This window comes from Dryobates pubescens, chromosome 2, assembly GCF_014839835.1.
Source record: "Dryobates pubescens isolate bDryPub1 chromosome 2, bDryPub1.pri, whole genome shotgun sequence".
NCBI lineage: Eukaryota > Metazoa > Chordata > Aves > Piciformes > Picidae > Dryobates > Dryobates pubescens.
In genome coordinates this window covers 45,862,479-45,883,442 of record NC_071613.1, presented here as the reverse complement: position 1 = coordinate 45,883,442, position 20,964 = coordinate 45,862,479, and the positions used below count along the sequence as shown (strand labels likewise).

Genomic DNA, 20,964 nt, shown 5'->3' with positions numbered 1-20,964 from the left:
AATGGGAAAGTTGAAATAGAAATAGACTAACTCTGTTTTCAGGATTCCAAAACCAACCGTGGGATTTCTGTGAGAATAAGGCTCACTTAGAGACAGACTTCTATAACTTGATTTCTTTTGGATTTGTGAGTGGTTCCTACCACTATGACTGCTATCCTGGGAGCTGCAGGTGCAGACAAATCTGCTGAGAATTCATTAACCAATTGTTTTGAGTAGTTACACTGAACACTAGTTTCAGGGTTCAGACTGCCCTCCATTAGCACAGTATTTTTACATGTGGATGAAAGGCTTTTCTTACAATATGGTTGCTTTTGCTAGTTTTATTACAAGCCCTTCTCCCCAGATAATTACAGCTTTAGGCATGGGTGACTTCCGTTACAAACAGATGGGATAGGGACAGATGAGCCTTTAATTCTGTATTGCAGCACTGTTTAGGGCTATCACTGGTTGGTTTAAATGCTTCTGATTGAACAAATCCAGTAGATTTTAGTGGGAGGCAATAGGTATGTTTTAAACCCTATCCGTGTCAGGCATTTTCAGGCTTTAGTACAGAAAGTTTTAAGGCACCTGAGATCTGGACTGAAATCTCCTTTTACACAGACATAACAGCTCTTAGCCTTTTACATTTACTGCATCCAGCTCACTACAGAAGCAGTGTGGAGATACCTAGCTACAAGGTGGGAACTGTAAGATAGCTTTAAAAGATAGTGGTAAAGGTAGATTAGTTGAAGAGCAATTTCAAGCTATAGCTTGAACCAGTTCTCTATTACTTTGTAGCCTTCCAAAGAGATTGAACACCACTGAGAAACCTGAAGCTCACATAGAGTCCAAATCACATTCTTAGGACTGTATACAAAGTAACAGGTTAGCAGATAATGCAATTTTTATTCTTTATTTTGAATACAAGTATCTACAATGCTTAGAATATCTTAACTAATAAAAGGTGCAACGGCAACTACTGTTAGAAATCACAATGTATTGCCTCACATTTGTCAAAAGTGTGTATTTAATAGCATGCCCCTCAGCAGGACACAGTTTCCCCCTAATATTCACCTATTTGAGTCAAAAGAAATTCATAGAACCAAAGGCACAGCCAAGATTTCTTAGGTTCCATTAACATATGCAATATCTCAGATTAAGATAACGTAATGGAAGAATGACACCCTAGGCAAACAGCAATGGTATAGTTGCATGCTCAGAACATTTGAAGGCATAAATGATCAGATAGATGTTAAACTATGTTTTGTGATACTTCCCCTTCTGTTCCCCATCCACAGATAATTTTCTTCTAATCTCCTTAAGGTACTGAGTGACATTTTTTTGTTCATGGATATTGTGCAGTGGTTTGCACAGAGGCACTTGGATCACAGCATGTTAGTAGGTAGACCATCCTCTTTAAATACTAGACTTTGTTCTGAGGGGGTCTTCACTATAGCTACTACACTACTGGTAAATTCTTAAATCAGCATGCTGCTGGTTTGCTCAGCAGCCATATACCCCTCCCTCAGTTGAACACAAGTCAACAGATACTGTGGAAGGGCTGCAATACTGTTGAAAATGACAAAAGTGTCAGGATTGTTTACATTATCTACTAGGCTGTCATATACCTTAGTGGTATCTCCTTCCACTGCTGGTGGCATGATATAAGACTGCTTGCCTGTAGTGTATAAGCCTGTTAATACATCAGCCTCAAACACATACATTTTGGTGTCAGTTTTCCAGATATCTTTACCCTCAGTTAGGCTTTTCAGGTTCCTTTTAAAGTAGATGCCAGCTCCGTATTTTTGTTCTGGAAAAAGAAAGAAAAATTCTGGTAAGTAAAAAAAGCCTTTAACCATTGGTTCTTTGGGGGGGGGTGGGGATAGTACTAAGAGACTGCATCTGGATCCAGTGTCACACTTTGTTACTGCTCAGTGCATGCCATCCCTTGGAAATCAATCTGCATGAAGGGGCTCTGATGCTAGCACTGACCTCCCATTGAAATCATGAGCAATGACACCTGATGGCCATCTCAGTTTAACTGATACAGCAGTGATGACCATTCAGATGTAACTGTTAATCCAGCGACAGAAACATCAAGGTATATTTTATGTACATAAACACTTTAGTCATCGGGTACTGGGCACTGTAAAGTGCCAAAGAAGACAAGATTTTAATAATGCAAATCAAAAACAAAAACCCCCTTTCAGTTCATAATGAGTGTTGCATAAAAATGCTATTACGGTATCATGTGGAAAATGGCAAACTAAATTAGGCCACGATCCTGTTTATTGCTTAGTGTGAGATTGTGCCATGTACATTGCATAGACGAGGAAAGACAAATCTCTGCTTTCAGAACAGTTCAGTGCCTGAAGTCTCAATTCTGCATTTGACAAATCAAATATCCTACTTTCCACTTACTGCAGGAGGAACTGCTAAATACTTATTCTTTCCATTTCTGAAATCATCCATCTACTTTGCTGTCCAAAACAGTATTTCTGACACCATATCTTTCTTCCCAACCGTACTCCAGTCTGAACAGCAATGGGCTCTGAGTGTCGGCTGTCTCTGACGGGGCTGGGGCTACATCACCTTCAGAAGTGCCTGCCACCCTCAAGTATTCTGTGGTTCCTTTGAATGTGTGTTAAAGCACCAAGCTGCTGAATGTATGTTTGCAGGAAGTAAGTAAGGGTACTGACTTTAAAGGGTGACAAAATACAATACAATTGTGTGATGTGGTGTTATATTAACAATTCTGACACCAGTGTCTGGGCTAGACTAGAATCGAGGCTTATCCTCCCAGAGCCTTACTAGCTCTACATTACCAGGAAGGAAAACCAGGTACAACTGTAAATGAGTAAGTAAGCACATACGATTCTACATGTGGTAAGAACCAATTCTTGCTTAGGAATGCCATTTTTTCTGATTTTAGTCCAACTTCAGTACTCAGTCACTGTTCACTCTGATGAAAGATGACAAAGCATATTATTACCTGTTGGTGGAGAGTACATCCTGTGAAATCCCGTTTGGCACACTGAGCTGCAGAACTGAGCAGGGACATGCTGGTACAACTTGTGGGCTATCTTGGAGGTACCTTGTTCTTCAAGGCTTTTTTTCATTTGTTGGAATGCAGCAGATAAAAGGGGATTCTGTATCTTTTCAATCTGTAACGCAAGCAATAGTGTAGTATAAGCTAACAGAGACCAATATCCCTGAAATCCATGAGTGTTCTTGTTCAGGCTATGTTCTTCAATGTAAGAAACTTTGATACAGCTTGTATGTCTTGACCATGCAGTAGGTAAGGTATCTGAACTGTGCAACTGATGCACAGAAAAAAACATGTCACTAGCTCATGCTTCTCCCATGAGAATATATCTGATTACACAACAGATTATTAACCATATGTGAGAAATAGCTGTGTGGGTGCTGACAGCTTGATCTTGTAAAGAACTGCAAGTGTCCCATAAGGCATAGAGAACCTCAGCTGATGAGTATTTGCTTTTATTTCAATGTTAAATACCTTTTTCATACAAAAGGCCATTTGGCAGTCTGGTTGCCAGTTACCCACTGTTGCTACCAGGGCACACATCCCTGTTAACAAAATCTATTTTCTCTGTGTCGCACAGCATCCTCCTCCTCCTGTCCAGTAAAAGGCTGATACCCAAGCAAGATCCCAGCTTCAACACATTACTAATCTTACATCATAACTCTGATGAATTCAGTTGCTAACTTTTGGTGTCAAACGCACAAGAAAACAGACACTGCGTTGGTACCCTGCAGTGCTGTACTCATTCTAACAGACCAATCCTGTATTTCTCTAGAGTCCTATTAAGGAATATCTGAAACATAAAATAAGAGACAGGATATACTGAACTGTACAGCTGAAAGGTCTTTTTAGAATTGCAGTAGTTTTAGGGTTGGGGATAAATTTCAACCTACCACAAGCATGTAACCACACTTTTTGGACTGATTATTTGCATTATATTTAGAATACTTTTAAATTAATACTTAATACTTAATTAATACTTAATACTTAATACTTTAATACTTAATTAATACTTTTAATTAAGACTAAAGACTACATCTGTTTTAAGCATTAGGCTGTTTGGATCTTAACTTTTAAAAGCAATGTATTGAAATAGTTCATTTGAGCTTTTTAAGCATACGTTCAACACGTTAGTTCAAAGCCATAGCATAAATTCATGGTTTTTTTCCATTACTACTCTCTTTACCTTGAGAACACAAAGCCCAGCTTTTTCAAACTGTTTCTTCCTGTCTTTAAACTCCTGAAGGTGTGATTCCACCAGTGAGATCTGGATGCTTTTAGTATTTGTCTCGTAAAGCTGTTCTCCTGAAAGTTGACCTGCTTCTGATTGGCCTGGATACAAAGAAAGGAGTGAATTTTTCATAAAATACCTGAAGCAAAGGCAAGGAAGAAGGATCCAACACTTTGGTAATTTAGTTAAGAACAAAGAATGTTAAATATTCTCTCAAGTAATACCAGAGGCTAATATTGAGAGAGACTGCTATACAGAAAGAGGAGATAGAGATACAAATAAAAATCTATTAAATTTTTTGTGTTTAGCAAAGAAACCAGAGGGGGAAGCCAAGAAAAATCAAGTATCTTTTCCATTACATCTCTCCACAGCCTAAGTTCCATATGATGGGATCTATAGTAAAGGACTATACAAACACAAGGGGGAAAATGGATCACTCAGTAGATTCACTGTAATGCCACCAGTTCTATCAATTGTTAATGAAAGTCAAGGACTTTGCGGAACCATTAGTGGATCCTGCAGCAGGGATCCACCTGCAGTTAGCAAAATAGCTCCCTAAAGTTGTGTGTTAATCAAGTGCAAATTTTGTAAGTCTCCAGTGGCCAGTGAAGCTGTCCTGGAGGAAGCAGTGTTGCAGCTGGCTGTAGGACACTAGGCAGCCCCTGTATAAAATGTGCCCTACTGGGAGTACTGCCAAGGGAGTAACCAGAGCTAGCAAATTATCTTCCAGGGTCCCATGATAAAAGTATGGTAATATTGGTAATTAAAGCAGTGCTTAGTATGTGTGTGAAATGAATGCATGTCTGTCCTCAGCAATAACACAGGTAGATGGTGCGTTGTACTTAATTAGTCGCTCATTGAGTTTACATACCCATTAAGTGCAGCAGTTCCTCTTGTTTGGCTGTACTCTTCTCTTGCATACAAAGCAGTAATTTTTCAGTTGCAAGCACTGCATCAATCACAGCATCAGGAGGGCCTTGAAATTGCAGTCTTGCTTTTCCACCTTTCACCTCTTCTGATACATGTACACTGGCATGCTGCTCTTGAGATAGTTCTGCAAACTCTTCTCTACCAAGGCTAAAAATGTAGTTGTTTTCAATAACAGCACAGTGACTTTCCCAAATTTGTACCATGCTTTGGATCCACGATTCTGCTGCTTCCAATGCTGTTTGTATGTTCCCTTTAAGTTCAAGAACTGGTTTACTATTTTCAGTTACTTTTGCAGCCTGACTGCCTGATGTGGTACCTGAAAGAGAATGTTTTGTTTTATAAAAGTACTTTGAAAGAGTGAAAACCTTTCAAGTGCTGTCACAAACTTGTATATGTAATCCATGAGGTACAGTAGAAGAAATGCACTACTCTTCTGGTATGCTCAAACAAAACAAGAGATTAGATACCAGGAGGTAAAGCTCCAGGAAAAAAAAACAAACACAAAAAACCAACAACCAACCACACAGCAGAGTTGGTTTGCCTCCCACCAAATGATTTCCAAGGTAGGTACTGACAATTTTGTTTATGTTGAAATTCTTACAAAGGACTGCCCAATTCCATTCCTATCCATGCAAAGCATTAACACATTTTTGCCTCCCCCTTCCTCCAAGACACATGCAAATACTAACTTCTTTCTAAAGGAAATAGAAGAGTGCTCATTTACTTGAAGTACCCCTTCTGTTCATTACTTACTGAAACGATCACTTCTGTTGCAAGGTTGCCTTTTTTCCAGCTTCTGTGTTTTTGAATACAGTTTCTTCTGGAAAACCTTGAAAGAGAAAAGTTTAGGAGCAGTCTGCAGCCTCTGTTGTCAAATGTACAATTTTTCGCTTCAAAACTCTGTTAGATAAGCAGTTTACAGCTGCAGAGACACTACCCACTCCAAGTCTGAAATGGTTAACAGCTGACATGGGTTAGTTTTTACAAAATTTCATTGGGTACAATATCAAATATAATCCTGTTCTGTGTCTCCTAAGGCAAGACAGCTTACACACTTTACCAATTCCCTATGGTTGTGGCATACGTGTCCAGAGAAGGGCAACAAGGCTGGTGAGAGGCCTTGAGCACAAGCCCTGTGAGGAGAGGCTGAGGGAGCTGGGATTGTTTAGCCTGGAGAAGAGAAGGATCAGAGGTGACCTCATTGCTCTCTACAACTACCTGAAAGGTGGTTGTAGCCAGGAAGGGGTTGGTCTCTTCTCCCAGGCAACCAGCACCAGAACAAAGGGACAGAGTCTCAAGCTGCGCCAGGGGAGGTTTAGACTCGAAGTGAGGAAAAAGTTCTTCACTGAGCGAGTCGTTCGTCATTGGAATGGGCTGCCCAGGGAGGTGGTGGAGTCACCGTCCCTGGAGGTGTTCAAGGGGAGATTGGACGTGGCACTTGGTGCCATGGTCTAGTCATGAGGTCTGTGGTGACAGGTTGGACTCGATGATCTTTGAGGTCTCTTCCAGCCTGTGTGATACTGTGATATCTGGCACTCATGGAGTCACAGTAGATGAAGGTGTTCATTACTTGCAGTTAATTTATAATGAATCCTTCCTAAATTTTAAAATCCAGACTATTCCCATGCTTTTATCCCCAGGCTCCTCTTCACGATCACACATGGGATGTCTCTGAGAAGCTAAGCAATGCATTTGGCATCTGGCAAACTAACTTGCTTTCTTTTTTTCAGTGAAAGGAGTTCCTGCTGTGCCCTGATTATCATGATTATGTGATGAACACATAGCTGTGATAAAGCTTGCTTTAGAGTTTATGGGGATCTTACAGAATGTGGATCTGTAGAATTACAGAACAGTTTGTGTTGGGAAGGGCCTTCAAGATCATCTAGTTTGAAGCCCCTTCCACTTACTCGTGCACTCATTAAAAAGGGATGGTTGAAGTTAAATGGGAAGAAAAGCAAACTTGGTATTTTGCTAACAGGTGGCTATCTAAAATAGTTGTGTAGTAATCACAGCAGCCAGATATGGAAAATGGCCTACCACAGTTTAAATAATAACAACAACAATAATAACATTATTATTATTATTATTATTATTATTATTATTATTATTATTATTATTATTATTATTATTATTATTATTATTATTATTATTTTGTAACTCTTCTGTCATGTTAGGTCATCCAATGTGTCAATGTTTTACCCTATGAACTTCAAACCCCAAAAAATCATTAAAGAAATTTTCTCAGGACAACTAAATTTATTCCCTAAAGAGTTAAGAGGAGACACTCTTAAAGTTGCTGACAATTGTGAGAATTTCAGAGCTCCCTCCTCTTTTTATCACACCACAGGGTGAAGATTTTTGGTTTAGTGAAAATAAAAACTTGTAAAGATTAATAACAGCTGTCCATCAGAGAAACACTTTGATAAAGGGATCTGCTGCTTACAAATAGTAGTACAGAGTTCAGGTTATTTTAATTTGTAGTCTCCTATGGGATTATTTTTACAGTTTTGGATATTCCTTAGTAGTAGTTAACAAATTTGTTACCTCATAGGCTTCACAGGCATTTGGGCAAAAGACAAACTGCACGTCCATATTCCGCTCAGGGTGTTCCCTGGCAAAATTTAACACCTCTTCAATCATGATCTCTGCCACTGTATCAGCAGGTAGCATTGACAACCACTTCCCACCATTTGCTGGAAAAGAAACTGAGGAGGGAGATTTCTGGTTCTGGAAGTATTGCAAGCATTTTGTCACTGCAGTCCTTAATTCCTGCAAAAAAAAACCCAGGTGTTTTAGTCCTCGCATCACTCAACGTGAAAATCAGTTACAATCCAATTAACTAATCTTACCTCCCACAGTAACACCTTGTGCTTGTAAGGCTGCTCTACAACATGCAGTACCACCTTGCAGGGCAGGTTATACCCTTTTGTTGGTATCATTTCCATAAAGGATGAAGGACGTCCAAAATGAACCTTTAATTTGTCCTGAAGATGTGGACCTGCTTTTTGCAGCAGTCTTTCTGAGACAGGAGACTGAGGCTTGCCATTCAGAGACAGGTAGTTAACAACAGCTGTAGTCTGGAGGAAGAAAGTGCAGAGCTAAGCTTTAGCACACTTCAAGTTTATCATCTGAAAGCTTTGCTATTATAAAGAGCATTTTTAATTGCTTTTAAAAAAGCCTGACTGCAGTACATCTGCTGCCTGGAAGGTTTTTTTACTACTTTCTACTATGGCAAGGCAACATCAAAGTATGCACCTTGTAATGGCAGGAGATGTGTTTTGTTGGTTTTGGTTGGTTTTTTCAGAAACCAACAGCATACATAAGACCTGTTCAGGTCAGAGAATTACTCAACAGAATTACTACAGCAGCTGTAGAGGTGACCCATGCGCACCTCATCAAGTGCAGTTCTGAAGCCAGTTATCAGTGAGCAGAGGAGAACTATGGCTATGCCCCAGCCCATGCAGATGCTTCCCACATTAGGGCAGCGAGCACTTGTCACCAGAACAGTGGGGTCAGTGCACATCTACAGTTCTTCCAGCTTCCAGTGGAAACAGCCAATTGCTGTAGCAGGTCTTCTGTATTTAAAATTGAGTATGTAAAATGTGAAAAACTTTTTTACAGAAGGCTGATATCAGCAGCAATTGTTCTCATTGAAACAAATTTTGAAGTGTATTTTCCTGGTAGTTTTGAGGGCATGTTGGTACCTTTCAGTGCTGTAGCACTGGTTAACAAAATTAATGTCATCTTGGCAATCCTTTTCTCTCACATCAAAACAATGAACTTCCAAGTCAATTAAGGGACTTCTTAAAAGCTACGAATTCTTTAGAGATATAGTATTTGCTAAAAGCAAATGCCATCCCTGTGATGCAGCTTCCAGTCAGAGAGCTCTGTTGGACTACCATGGCTAAACTTGTACATTTTGCATTGGATTTTCTAGCTAAAAAGTTAGGGCCACAAGGATGATCAGAGGGCTGGAGCACCTCTCCTATGAGGACAGACTGAAAGAGTTGGGGCTGTTCAGTCTGGAGAAGAGAAGGCTCCAAGGTGACCTCATTGTGGCCTTCCAGTATCTGAAGGGGGCCTACAAGAAGGCTGGGGAGGGACTTCTTAGGATATCAGGTAGTGCTAGGACTAGGGGGAATGGAATGAAGCTGGAGGTGGGGAGATTCAGACTGGATGTGAGCAAGAAGTTCTTCACCATGAGAGGTGAAACCCTGGAATGGGTTGTCCAGGGAGGTGGTTGAGGCCCCGTCCCTGGAGGTGTTTAAGACCAGGCTGGATGAGGCTCTGGTCAGCCTGTGAGGTGTCCCTGGTGGAATTAAATGATCCTTGTGGTCCCTTCCAACTCTGACTGATTCTATGATTCTATTCTATGAAATGAACCAATTTAAATGATGGACTGTTTAAGGGTAAGGGGCACATGATCTGTACAGTCTGTGTGTACAACTTATTTTCAGCTGTTCCAGTGTTTGCTGATTGACTCCAGCAGTGGCATCTAAAAGAAAAAAAAATTACAGGAAAACACCCAGGACAAAAAGCAAGAGGAGACTCCTAAGGAATGCATGATAAAATGTGAATGTTCATGATGTTGTAATAAGATTAACATTAATATAAAGATATATTATTATTATTATTATTACTCATCCAGTCTTCAGCTGCTTCCTATTATACTGTAACAGGCTATATACCAAAAAAGCCCCAGGAAATTAAAATGTGTTAACATTTAATACCTATTTAGGAAAAAAAACCCAAACAACTCCTTGCCACTATAATGTATTTACCATGTGTAGAATAGAATAGAATAGAATAGACCAGGTTGGAAGAGACCTTCAAGATCATCGTGTCCAACCCATCAACCAATCCAATTCTCATCAGGCTGAGAAGGTTAACTATGCACCAATACTGGTGTTCTGAACTCCTGGGCATCAAATCCTGCCAAGACTTGGAGGCACTCCTCCATGTTCAGCATATTATGGGACAATCTTACCTTCTGCTCTTCAAGGAGTCCTTTTATAATGCGCAAGCGAATGCCTTCATGTTTAATGAAAGCTGAAGGGTACCTTGGTGGAGCTGAAGGAGTTCCCCAAAGCGAACTGGTATCACCCAGAATCTCTTCACAGGCCTTCCTCATTTCTGCAACTGTAGACTCACAAATGTTCACCAGGCGGATTTCCTTGAGACAGCTCGGTGGAATTGCTTCAACAAACTCCTTTATTGTTGTTACAATCACTTGAGCACACAAACGGACTGGGAAGCCAAAAATACCTGAACTCACTGCTGGGATAGCCACTGACTTTGTAGTACTTTCTGGAGCACTAACATGCTTCAGAACATTCTCAATAGCTTCCTGAAGTTGGTAGCAACATTTTTCATTCTCATAAACAGACCACCTCGGACCAACTACATGAATGATTTCCTTGCAAGGAAGCTTTCCTCCACCTGTTACTGCTATTTGGCCAGTTGAGAGTCTTCCATACTTTTGAATATGAAGGTTGCTTTGCCGTTGTATTTCTGGCCCTCCAGCATTCACAAGAGCTAAAGCAAGGCCTCCTGCATGTTCTAGGTGGTCATTGGCTGCATTCACCAACGCATCTACCTTGTGTCTTGTGAGATCATCCTTACAAACACAAAGGTCAATTCCTTGCTTTAGTTTTTTCTTGTATACTTCAACAGTGCATGCTGCACTTTCGAAGGCCAGGGTACAAGCAAACTTTTTGTAAATGACATCACTTAGACAGTCCTTTCTTTTCTTAAGAACTTCATAGGCATCTTTGTTGATGGGGACCATCAAGCTGTGCTCATCCATTACCATGCTCGCCCCTATGATAGAGAATTATATAAAGTGAAATAAAAGATGCTACTGTTAAAACATTGCTTTTTATATAGGAGTGTGATTTATAGGTCTCAATTTTACCATACTATCATTACTTACTAGTATTTTTGGCATAGTCTGAGCTTCTCTTTTCCCTTTTCATAGGCTTAGAAACCCCAGCTAAGCAAAGAAAGGCACTAAAAGATGATAACAACAGTATCACTGAACGTGTGGTGTCTTGAGGGTTTGGATTTGCCTTAGTTTACCTCAGGAGGAAGCTTGGTTAAGATGTGTCTCCTCCTGCTACTTGTTCTTGTCTCTTTCCTAATGTTTACTCTCCCCACCATTAGGCTGACACAACCATCATCAGGGACATGTTCTTAACTGAATCAGTGATATAATCTAAATTAAAAACAAACAAACCCACAACCAACACCACAGAACTTCACTGGATTTACACCACCAGCCTCAAGGACTGATGCAGCAGCACAACTGAATGGGCAGGGAATAAATGGTGAGGAGGAAAAAGGAGCAGAAGAGTGTGAGAGAAACGTCTTTGAAATAAATGCTGTTACAGGGCTTGGTTAACTGGCTGCAGAGCCACCATGATGCTGTGCTGCATTTGCCACTAAAACTCTAGCTGAGAAGGCAAATGTGAAAAGCCACACCATAACCAGGGCTTCAAAATGCTTGTAAAAGCAGAAAACGCCACATTATCCCCTTTGATCTTGTCCTGCTCAGAGGGCTGAAGGCGTGCTTGCCTCTCCCAGGCACGTGTCTGGTCTGCACTTAAAGCCCACAAGCATGTTCTTTCTTTGTGTGCAGCTGATGAATTCACTAGCGCTTTCAAAACTACTTTTAGGAAACAGAACGGTAAAGAACGGGGCAGTTTTTATATTGTCACTGTGACTATACAGCCCTCTTTTGGCAGATGTCAGCAGTACTGCATGCAGTAGTTCGGTGTAAAGCAACCTGAGTTTAACCATACTTTCCTCCAGGGTACGCTACCTACTTGTAAGAGCGGAACGTGTTGCACTTACGCAACACACACCCATTCGGTAAAACACTTCTGAGAACTTAGTCTCGAAAGAGAAACGCAGGCAAATTCTGATTAACAACGTTGATCCATAACCGTGTCTAATTTCACACATTTTAAGTTGCTCTTGGCTACTCGCCAGTGACGTTCCGCAGTTTGCTGGTGGGAGCTGGCAAATTTCAAGTTATATACAGGAACGTTCTTTGCAGATTGCTAAATGGAGGAGGGGGCTTACCTAAACTGCTCTTCCTTCCCCAGGTTATCGAACCGTAGCTCTGTGGGGAAGAAAAAAAAAAAAAAGAGAGAGAAAACACGCGTTACTGCCTGACGGGCTGCGCGCCTACAGGGGCAGTTCCGTTGCAGCAAAATCGGCAGCAACACCGTCTCACAAACGTGTATAAAGTTAGTGGGAAACTTTATTTAAAACGCTACTCAGGGGTGACGTTGCGCTGACCGGACCACCGCGGGGGAAGTTACCCCTCCCACAGCCTCCTTCAGCTCCAGCTGACCCACAACTGCGAGCAACCAGGAGCTTTTACTTCTCCCCAAGCTCGAGACCAGAGAGCAGTACCACACCAGTGCCTAAACCCCGTTCGCAGTGCGGTGCGTGCAGCGCGGAGAGCCCGTCCCGGCCTGTCGTCCCGACCTGTCGCCCCGACGCTCCCAGCCGCGGCCCCCCGCGCCTGTGAGGGAGGTGCTGCCCGGCAGAAAGCCAGCCCGCGGGGGTCAGGCGCCAGCCCGGCCACCCCAGCCCTGCTCCGTTACCTGGATAATCCCCATTAACCGGCACTGCGCGGTGCAGCCGTTTCCCCCTCAGAGGCGGGATCTGGTACGGGGTCCGGGGTGTGGAACCGCGGCCCCGAGCTGCGGAGCGGAAACGAAAGCGAAAGCGTCCAGCGGCGGGCATCATGGCGGCGTCCCCGCTCCTAGTGCAGCTCCGTCCCGTGCCCGACCCTAGCGAGAAGACGATACGCAAGGTCCATAGCTACTTTCAGTCAGGGAAGCGGTCGGGCGGCGGTGAATGCGAGGTGCGGACGGGCTCCGAGCCCGGCACCTACTGGGTGCAGTTCCAGAAGGAGCAAGGTAAGGGGGGCTGGGGCGGGCGGTGCGGGACGGTGTAGCGCGGTGCGGGACGGTGTAGCTCGGCGCGGCTCCGCAGGCGGCTCGGTCCGCGGCTTGGCAAGCCCTTGGCACTGAGGGGATGAGGGCGCGGATGGGGCTTCCCCGCGGCGCTCTTCGCACGCAGGGCTTGCACCCCTGTGAGAGGACAGTAAATGGCCGCCGAGGGCACCGTCCTGCGCCCGTGGTCAGTGCGGGCAAAGGGCACGTGGTATCTGTGGCCGCTTAGAGCCATCAAGTTTTCAGGTGGCTTTATCGACTTGGTCTGTCTGTTGCCAAATTACTGCAGATAAGAAGAATGTGGAATCCCGCACGGATCACATCTTGGAAATGGGTGGCAGACGGCTTAACATAGTTATCCAGCCCGTAGAGGGGAGCCTGAGCCAGAGCCCATTTACAGAGCAGGGAGACCCCAGCCACTCCATCCCTTCCAGCTCTTCCTCACCTCGGCAGGAGCAGCAGGCAGCCAGTGGCCATGGAGACACAGCCGGAGAACTAATTTCCAAAAAGGTATATCAGAAAAAGCGGTAATAAGCAGTGTCACAACTCGCCTTGCTTGTAATTCCACAAATCCTTTGCATTGCTTTATGTTGCACTTCAGTATTTCATATCAAGCAAATGTCAGCTGTGTTATCTTAATAAAATGAGTGTGGGGGGCAACTTTTGAGTGCTGGATCACAGGTCCAGGATCACAGATGTGAACCAGCAGTATGTTCTTGGCACATGCCAAACACTATACCCCAAAGCTGTGCCATGGCAGGTATCAGGGGTAGTATGCACCAAGGACTATGTGCAAAACATTGAAGAATTGCATGAGATTTGGGAGTCCTTCCAGCTACTCAGACTTCTGGCACTATTTCCGTATTCAGGCAGAATGATATGGCACCAATTTGTAGTTACAATTAAAGTTTTACCTTTTTTTAACAGGATTTTATGATTAACATGGCATAGAATTAATTATCTGAATGGCACAAGATTCCTACAATCAGAATCGGTGTAGTACAATTCCACAAGTAGTACAGGCCTGAATTTTGTAGCACAGTTTAGTTTGTTCTTTCTAATCACATGGACTAAAATCCACATAAAAAAGTACAAGTCGTTCGCTCAGCCCTTGGAGGAAGCAGAAGACAGTGGAGGTTCAGGAGATCACAGGTCTCACTGTCCATCAGCAGTCGCAGTCCAAGTTCCCACGTAGGACTTTGAACTGCTTGATTTTGTAGGCATTGCTCTGCATGCTGTTACGCTTCTGTGTTTGTGATGGGGTCATCACCAGCTGGTTGTGGGATACCTGGGATAAGGAGGGGAGTCTATGGCCTAGAGCCCATAGAATCATTGAATGCACTGGGTCAGAAGGGACCTTTAAAGGTCATCTAGTCCAAATTCCATGCACTAAGCCAGGACATCCCCAACTAACTCAGGTTGCTCAGAGCCCCATCAAGCCTGACCTTGTATGTATCTGGGGATGGGGCCTCTTAACACTTCTCTGAGCAACTTGTTCCAGCATTGCACCACCCTCATAGTAAAGAACTTCTTCCTAATGTCCAATCTAAATCTACCCTTCTCTAGTTTAAAATCATTGCCCCTTGTCCTAGTGCTATATGCCTTTGTAAATAGTCCCTCCCTGGCTTTCCTGTAGGCCCCTTTCAGGTACTCAAACATCGCAATTAGGTGTCCCCAGAACCTTCTCTTCCCCAGGATGAACAGCCCAAATCTGAGCCTCCACAGGAGCCTTGGGAATGATAGGGAGGGTGAAAAAAAAAAAGCCACACAACAACAAACACCTGTTTGCTTTGCCTGCTTGGTGTGCAGGACCGTTGGGACCTGATAATGGGGGGAAAAGGTACTAATAGGTGATCAACTCTGTCACAGAGAATGGCCAGCATTAAAAAAATTACATTAGTTATATTAACCTTATTACCCAGAGGACAGACTATTGGCCACAGTGTCAAACTAAGTAGCAAAGCTATTGTCTTTGGTCCTGCAATGCTGATGAGTAACGAAATTCATTTTTGCTGCTGACTTAAGATGACTCTACCTAGGTGTGTGTAATGGCAGTACACATGATAGAAAAGAAACACTGTGTGCAGGTGTGTCTATAGTGGTCTGGCCTTTACTCAAAATACAGAAGCAGCAATGAAAGAGGGCCTTAGAAGAAACAAATATTGGTATGTCTTTTTTTGACCTTCTTTTTTTTGGTTTTTTTTGTAATCTCTTTAGATATTTCTTACAGTATCTGCAACTTTGAATAGCAGTATGTTCTCTGAAGAGGAAAAGGAAAAAATTACCATTCTATGTCCAAATTTAAAAAGAGAAGGAAATCCTAGTATTGATGGCTGGGAGAAGCTGACAGGAGATTTTACAGATATTGAAAAAGCTTATCACTACTTTCAGGATATCCTGGCAGGCAATGACCCACGCCATGATTTTTCACAGTCTGAAAGCAAGAACGGTTTGAAAGCTGAAAATGATCTGGATACTGAAGAGCTGAATGTGGTTAGAGTTCCATCAGTTCTCTATGAATATTTCAGTTATGTTTTCCCCCAGAAAATCGAAGAAACATGCGAACGTTACAGAGTGTGTATCAGCAGTAAAGATGAAAGTGGAAACACATTACTGTGCTTCACTTCTGATAAAAGTCCTGCATCGATACAAACAGCTGTGGATTTTTTCATCAAAACTTTTCAGCGAAGTGTACTAAATCTGAAACAAGAAAAAATTCCAGTAGCAGACAGCCTCACAATAACTGACACAATAAGGAATTTAAATGCTAAGTTCAGTCATCTTCTTGTCAAGGAGGAAGGGAATTGTTTGTTACTCCGTGGTCCAGAGAGTGAGCTTTCAGACGCCAAAATATTTTTAGACAACCAAGCTGAAAAGAACATAAAAATGTCATCTGAATTGTACCAATACAAGAATGGAATTGAAGTAGATTCTTCTGTGTTTAAATTGTTTGAAACAATACTAAGCAAAGAAATTGAAGTTATTAAAGACAATTTTGATACAGTAATGGAAAAGAAAGAGAGTCCATGTGGCCAGAAGATGCTCATAGTATTTAGGCCTAGGATCAAAACTAATGATATGTCTTCACATGCTACTGAAAGTTTCATCAATGCACTTCAGAGCGCTTCTGCAATGTTAAGATCAAAACTTCCCAGTTCAAGGGTTTCAGAAGATCAGAATAAAAGAGTAAATGTACTACTGAATGGGAAACAATTAGAAGGTCAGCATGGAAAACTTAAGAAGGAAGGCAAATTCCATCTTAAAGCTGCTGAAAAGGACACTATGAATGTTCTTATCACTGAAGATTCACCGCAAACTGAAAAGAAGACACCACTGTCCTCTTATCCCAGCTATCAAGAAGCTACAAGAGCATCTGAGATAAAATACAGTGGCAGGCAAAAGAATAATCTATCTTCTGAAGGGCAGGCTGAGGCAAAGACAGAAGATGACAAGTGTCCAATTTGCATGGACAGAATTAATAATAAAGAAATACTGAGCAAGTGCAAACATGCCTTTTGCAAGAGTTGTGTCAAGAAAGCCATGAGTTATAAGAAAGCTTGTCCTGTGTGTCAGACTGCTTATGGACTTGTGGAAGGAGATCAACCGAAAGGAAGTATGTCAACTACCACGATCCCAGACTCTCTCCCTGGTTATCCCCATCATGGTACTATTGTGATTACATATGCTATGCAGAGTGGCATTCAAACTGTAAGTATGTGTGAAAATTCATAAAATACATTTCCCCATAATTTTAATGTATGCCCAGGAGAGGCATTTCTTACTGAGTATTTTTGAGTGTGATTAAGGAAGGAAGTAGGAATTTTTTTAAAGGTAGGAATTAAATAGTCAAAAGGTAACCCTTCGTTTTAGATGCACCAGGACAGAGCTACCTGTCTTTAACTGGTGTATTGGGAATAACTAAGATCAAATCCATGAAGTGGTATCGTGTAAACAAAATTTTGTGGGTGTAATGAGGATTCTCTGAGGCATTCTCCTGCCTGTTGACACCAGTGGACAAAAAATGAATAGTGTACTGGCTCGTAAACTTGCCAGATCAGAAATCAGCTTGTGTTGTATCATTAGTCATAGCTAGGGCAGAAAATGGGTTAAATTAAAAAGGGGTGAGGTGACATGTATTTGGGATAGCAAAGAGGAAGAAACATTTAACAATCGATGCATGAGTAGTAACAAGAAAATGTGAATGGCACATATTGTCTAATGAAAACAAAACACCTCAGAGTCAGGCTATGCCCTTATGAATCACAGAGAGGATAAAAAGTATTGGGAAAGCTGGGATGTCTGGTTTTCACACTTTTCAAAGTGTTTATCATGCACAGTGTGGTTTGGTTTTGTTTTTTCTGTACAACAGATCAACCATCCAAACCCAGGAAAACCTTATTCTGGAACTTATCGAATAGCATATTTACCTGACAATACAGAAGGGAGAGAAATTTTGCAGCTCCTCAGAAGAGCCTTTAATCAAAAACTGATTTTCACAGTGGGGCAGTCACGTACTACTGGTGAGGAAAATGTCATCACATGGAATGATATTCACCACAAAACTTCTAAAACTGGAGGACCTATCATGTAAGTAGTCTTTTCTTTATGTGATTTTGTTGGTACTTAGATGTGTCAGGAAGGCTGCCCTGAGTATTTTCCACATTAGAGCTTTTGGATTTTGTCCCTAACAAAGTGATTATGGAATGCTCTGGATCCAGACTTGAATGACCTTCACCAATTTGTACAGTCAGAACAAGGTGAGCTTAGTCTTCTGTTGCTTCTCAGGCTGTTTATTCAGCAGTGAGTTGTGTAAAGCACCTGCCCAGTTAACAGCTGCTCTAATTAGAAACTACTAGTACAGGACAGGATAGCAGGTTCTTGATAGCAGCTGAGATTGGAGTCCTGATCTTAGCCTCTTCTGTTACCTGCTGTTTTGCACCATTGTGATCCCAGTGAAGATGGCACTCGGAATCTGTAAAATGTCACCTGAAATTCTACCTGTTAGAGCTAACAGCAAGAAGAAAGAGATTGTATGGCTTTTTAAGTGCTAGGAACCTCGAGTTGCACAGCATTCCGTGGGTCTCTGATCAAAGCACAGGATACCATAGAAAGAGTTACCCCATTTTGGTCATTCAGTCCTGTTACACTGATTTTCTTAGCAAAAGACACCTCTGTTCAGCATTTTTCGATAGTTTGCTGCACTTCTAGATAAAGGCAAGGTTGTGCAGCAGTGGGAGCTGCCCACAGCACCTCTCTTGGAGTGAGCCGGCTGAATGTGTTGTGCGGCTGCAAGACACACACAGCATAGCCTGGGCCTGACCTGGTTAACTGTTAGGCATATCACCAGTTCCTTAATGTATAATGGTCTACCAGTCAGGACCACTATGTTGCACCTCTTAATGCACATTCACCTGACCCCTCATAAAGATTTGATTAACTACAGATAGTATCAGTAAACCGGGTCCTGGAAAAAGTCTTGATAGGCAAGAGGGAAGCTTGGGACATTTCAAGCATGCTGCAGCCTCCCAGGGGAAGGTTTCCTCCTGCAAGGTTTGTGTCTAGATCCTCCTTCCTGGGCTAGGATCGTAAAAATGCTGTTTAAGAGATACCTTACCCCTCCCTGCCCAAATACTCTTCCTGGTTATCTCTTGCTTCACACACACTTTGGTGATATGCTACTTACAGTCCAGAAGTACCATTATATTTGTGTTGTGAGTGCTTGCTTGGGTATACTTCAGGTCTGATTTTCAGAAAGTTGCATGCCCTAGTGCCCTGTCATTTTCAAGTGAGACAGCAAACATCTTTATCAGGTTCTTGGTATCTGGTTGAAACAACCAAATTCATCAGCTCCTTTTCTTAAGCTTTTAGCTTTACCCTCTCTATACCACCTCCCTGCCCAGCAAGTAGGGTCTCTTTTCTCTGTAGAATAAGTAAGTGCATAACATTTGTGAAATGTTTTAAGAGATTTTGATGAGAAGGTTCTGTAGAACTGTCAAGTGTTTCATTGCAGAAGAAGCCCTAACAATTCTTTTCTCACTCTTCTAGTTTTGGTTACCCTGATCCTGATTATCTGCAGCGAGTTCGTTCAGAATTGAAAGCAAAAGGAATCGAGTAAAGAAATTTATCATCTGTCAGCTCTTAAGTGTCCTGAACATGTAGCGGGTAATTTACTGGTCAAGTACTAAGAAGAAAGAATTTACTTTGTTCAGCTGTGTTAAAGCTCTTCATTTCTCAGTCACCTAAGAAAAGAAACCTTTTCTTATCAAACAATACGTTCTTTTTACACACAGCATCAGTCCTTACTGCACGTATCAAAGTGTGTACCTCATTTTACCAGTTAATCTGACTTGCATTTTTTCTCTCTTCAGTTTGACCACCAAAACCAGTAGATCCACTACTACCTTTTATCTGATCAAACACTTGATTTTAGTTTTGTCTTACTATGTCTGTCCTCATGGATAGCATCATGTAACCCATCTGTTGGAAAATTTGTATGCAGCTGTTAGAATATCAGCTTTGATCAGGCTATGATCTTCTGCTTCTTTTTCTTTGCAGGGTAGAAATAGCATTAGTGGTTTGGACTTTTGAACATGGAATTAGTATGGATAATGTGTAAGGGGGTATGTGGGCGCTGCTGCATCTTTAATCCTGCACAAGAACTGCATTGGAGCAATTGAAGGCTAACAGCACTGGTGGCTGGCTGAGATAAGGGGGTTCAGGTTCTGTTTCTTTCATTGTTTAAGCTTAAACACAACTTCTAAGTCATGTTTGCAACTACAAAGCAATATTTTTCTCATTGCTTCCAATATATGGTTTGAATTGTTACTACTCTGCACTCTCTAAATAGCCTGCTAATTACTTTTGTAGTGGTGTGAAGTAGCTTTCACTTACTGCTGTTAGTGGGTTAAACCATGTTAAGCTATTAAATATAACAAATAAAATATCATATTTTCAGTCCTGCATTCTTCTGTAAAGCTTTTCCCTTCTGTTTTAGATATTTATAGTCATACAGAAATTTAATTTAAAAAAAATAAATAATGGGGATGCTTCTCAGCAACACCACCATTTGAGGTGATTTGGACCTCATACCACTTTGGTTTTGTGAGATTCCCACATTGTGACTAGGCAGCAGTACTGTAGTACCCTGACTTTCATAGTATTGGGCACTGCTTTCTCTGTGGCTTGGGATGTCTTTCCTACTGTGGTTTAGTTTTACCACGTTTGTTTTCACAAAGGTAGATACCAACATTACACTTCTAAGTGACTGTTCTTTTCTGCACACTGAAACAAGCTGTGGAGATCAACATCACCCCGCCCCCAGTACTTTCGGTCTCATTTTCCCTTCTCTTCCAGTAAATCATTCCACTGAGGTCAGACTCTTTATCTCCCATTTTATCTGTGAGTTTTGCAGCAGAGATCTATTGACTCTCACTGAAAGCTCCCAAGCCTTTATTCTATAGCCAGTTGCTGAGACCTGTAGTTTCTAATCACAGTTTAAGACCCAATCTACCCGACTTGCAACCAAGGTCAGATACTTTGTCTGTGTTACAGCAAGGGGAGGAAGCATGCACCTGGGCTAGCTGAAACGAAAGATGACCCACAAAACAAAGGCATTCCCCTGGATCCCCTCAGCAGTGTGTCTGACTACACCTATTTAGCTGACCCCTATCATCTTTAATGACATTTGGTTATTAATCATTTCCTCAGCGGACTTGCAGTAAAGTTAGAGGGAGATGGTTTCACAAATCTGCTATTTTAGTGTCTCATATTTGAGCACATTAGTAAAATATGCATCAATAAGTAGCTGGAAA

General features: G+C 41.9%; 2 protein-coding genes across 2 annotated transcripts; one reads left to right on the top strand and one right to left on the bottom strand.

Moving 5' to 3' along the window:
- Positions 1-934: 934 nt before the first annotated feature.
- PARP9 (poly(ADP-ribose) polymerase family member 9) lies at positions 935-12,306 on the bottom strand. Its single transcript, XM_054173501.1, has 10 exons — positions 12,270-12,306; positions 10,174-11,006; positions 8,036-8,263; positions 7,731-7,955; positions 5,936-6,015; positions 5,788-5,881; positions 5,128-5,533; positions 4,212-4,357; positions 2,972-3,143; positions 935-1,789 (listed from the first exon to the last, which is right to left on the bottom strand). Exons 2-10 carry the CDS (start codon positions 10,996-10,998, stop codon positions 1,458-1,460), a joined length of 2,508 nt encoding a protein of 835 aa, XP_054029476.1. The 5' UTR covers positions 10,999-11,006; positions 12,270-12,306; the 3' UTR covers positions 935-1,457.
- Positions 12,307-12,878: 572 nt separating this feature from the next.
- Positions 12,879-19,776, top strand: DTX3L (deltex E3 ubiquitin ligase 3L). The gene is made up of 5 exons (XM_054176716.1): positions 12,879-13,117; positions 13,443-13,663; positions 15,371-16,861; positions 17,523-17,740; positions 19,199-19,776. Exons 1-5 carry the CDS (start codon positions 12,943-12,945, stop codon positions 19,266-19,268), a joined length of 2,175 nt encoding a protein of 724 aa, XP_054032691.1. The 5' UTR covers positions 12,879-12,942; the 3' UTR covers positions 19,269-19,776.
- Positions 19,777-20,964: the final 1,188 nt, after the last annotated feature.

Coding starts and splice junctions, on each gene's coding strand:
- PARP9 (XM_054173501.1), bottom strand. CDS start 10,998: ATGGTAATGGATGAGCACAGCTTGATGGTCCCCATCAACAAAGATGCC. Junction 7,956..8,035: donor ACAAGGTGTTACTGTGGGAG/GTAAGATTAGTT, acceptor TTTTTTTTGCAG/GAATTAAGGACTGCAGTGAC. Junction 1,790..2,971: donor GATGTACTCTCCACCAACAG/GTAATAATATGC, acceptor TTCTTTTTCCAG/AACAAAAATACGGAGCTGGC.
- DTX3L (XM_054176716.1), top strand. CDS start 12,943: ATGGCGGCGTCCCCGCTCCTAGTGCAGCTCCGTCCCGTGCCCGACCCT. Junction 13,664..15,370: donor GAGAACTAATTTCCAAAAAG/GTATATCAGAAA, acceptor TAATCTCTTTAG/ATATTTCTTACAGTATCTGC. Junction 16,862..17,522: donor TGCAGAGTGGCATTCAAACT/GTAAGTATGTGT, acceptor TCTGTACAACAG/ATCAACCATCCAAACCCAGG.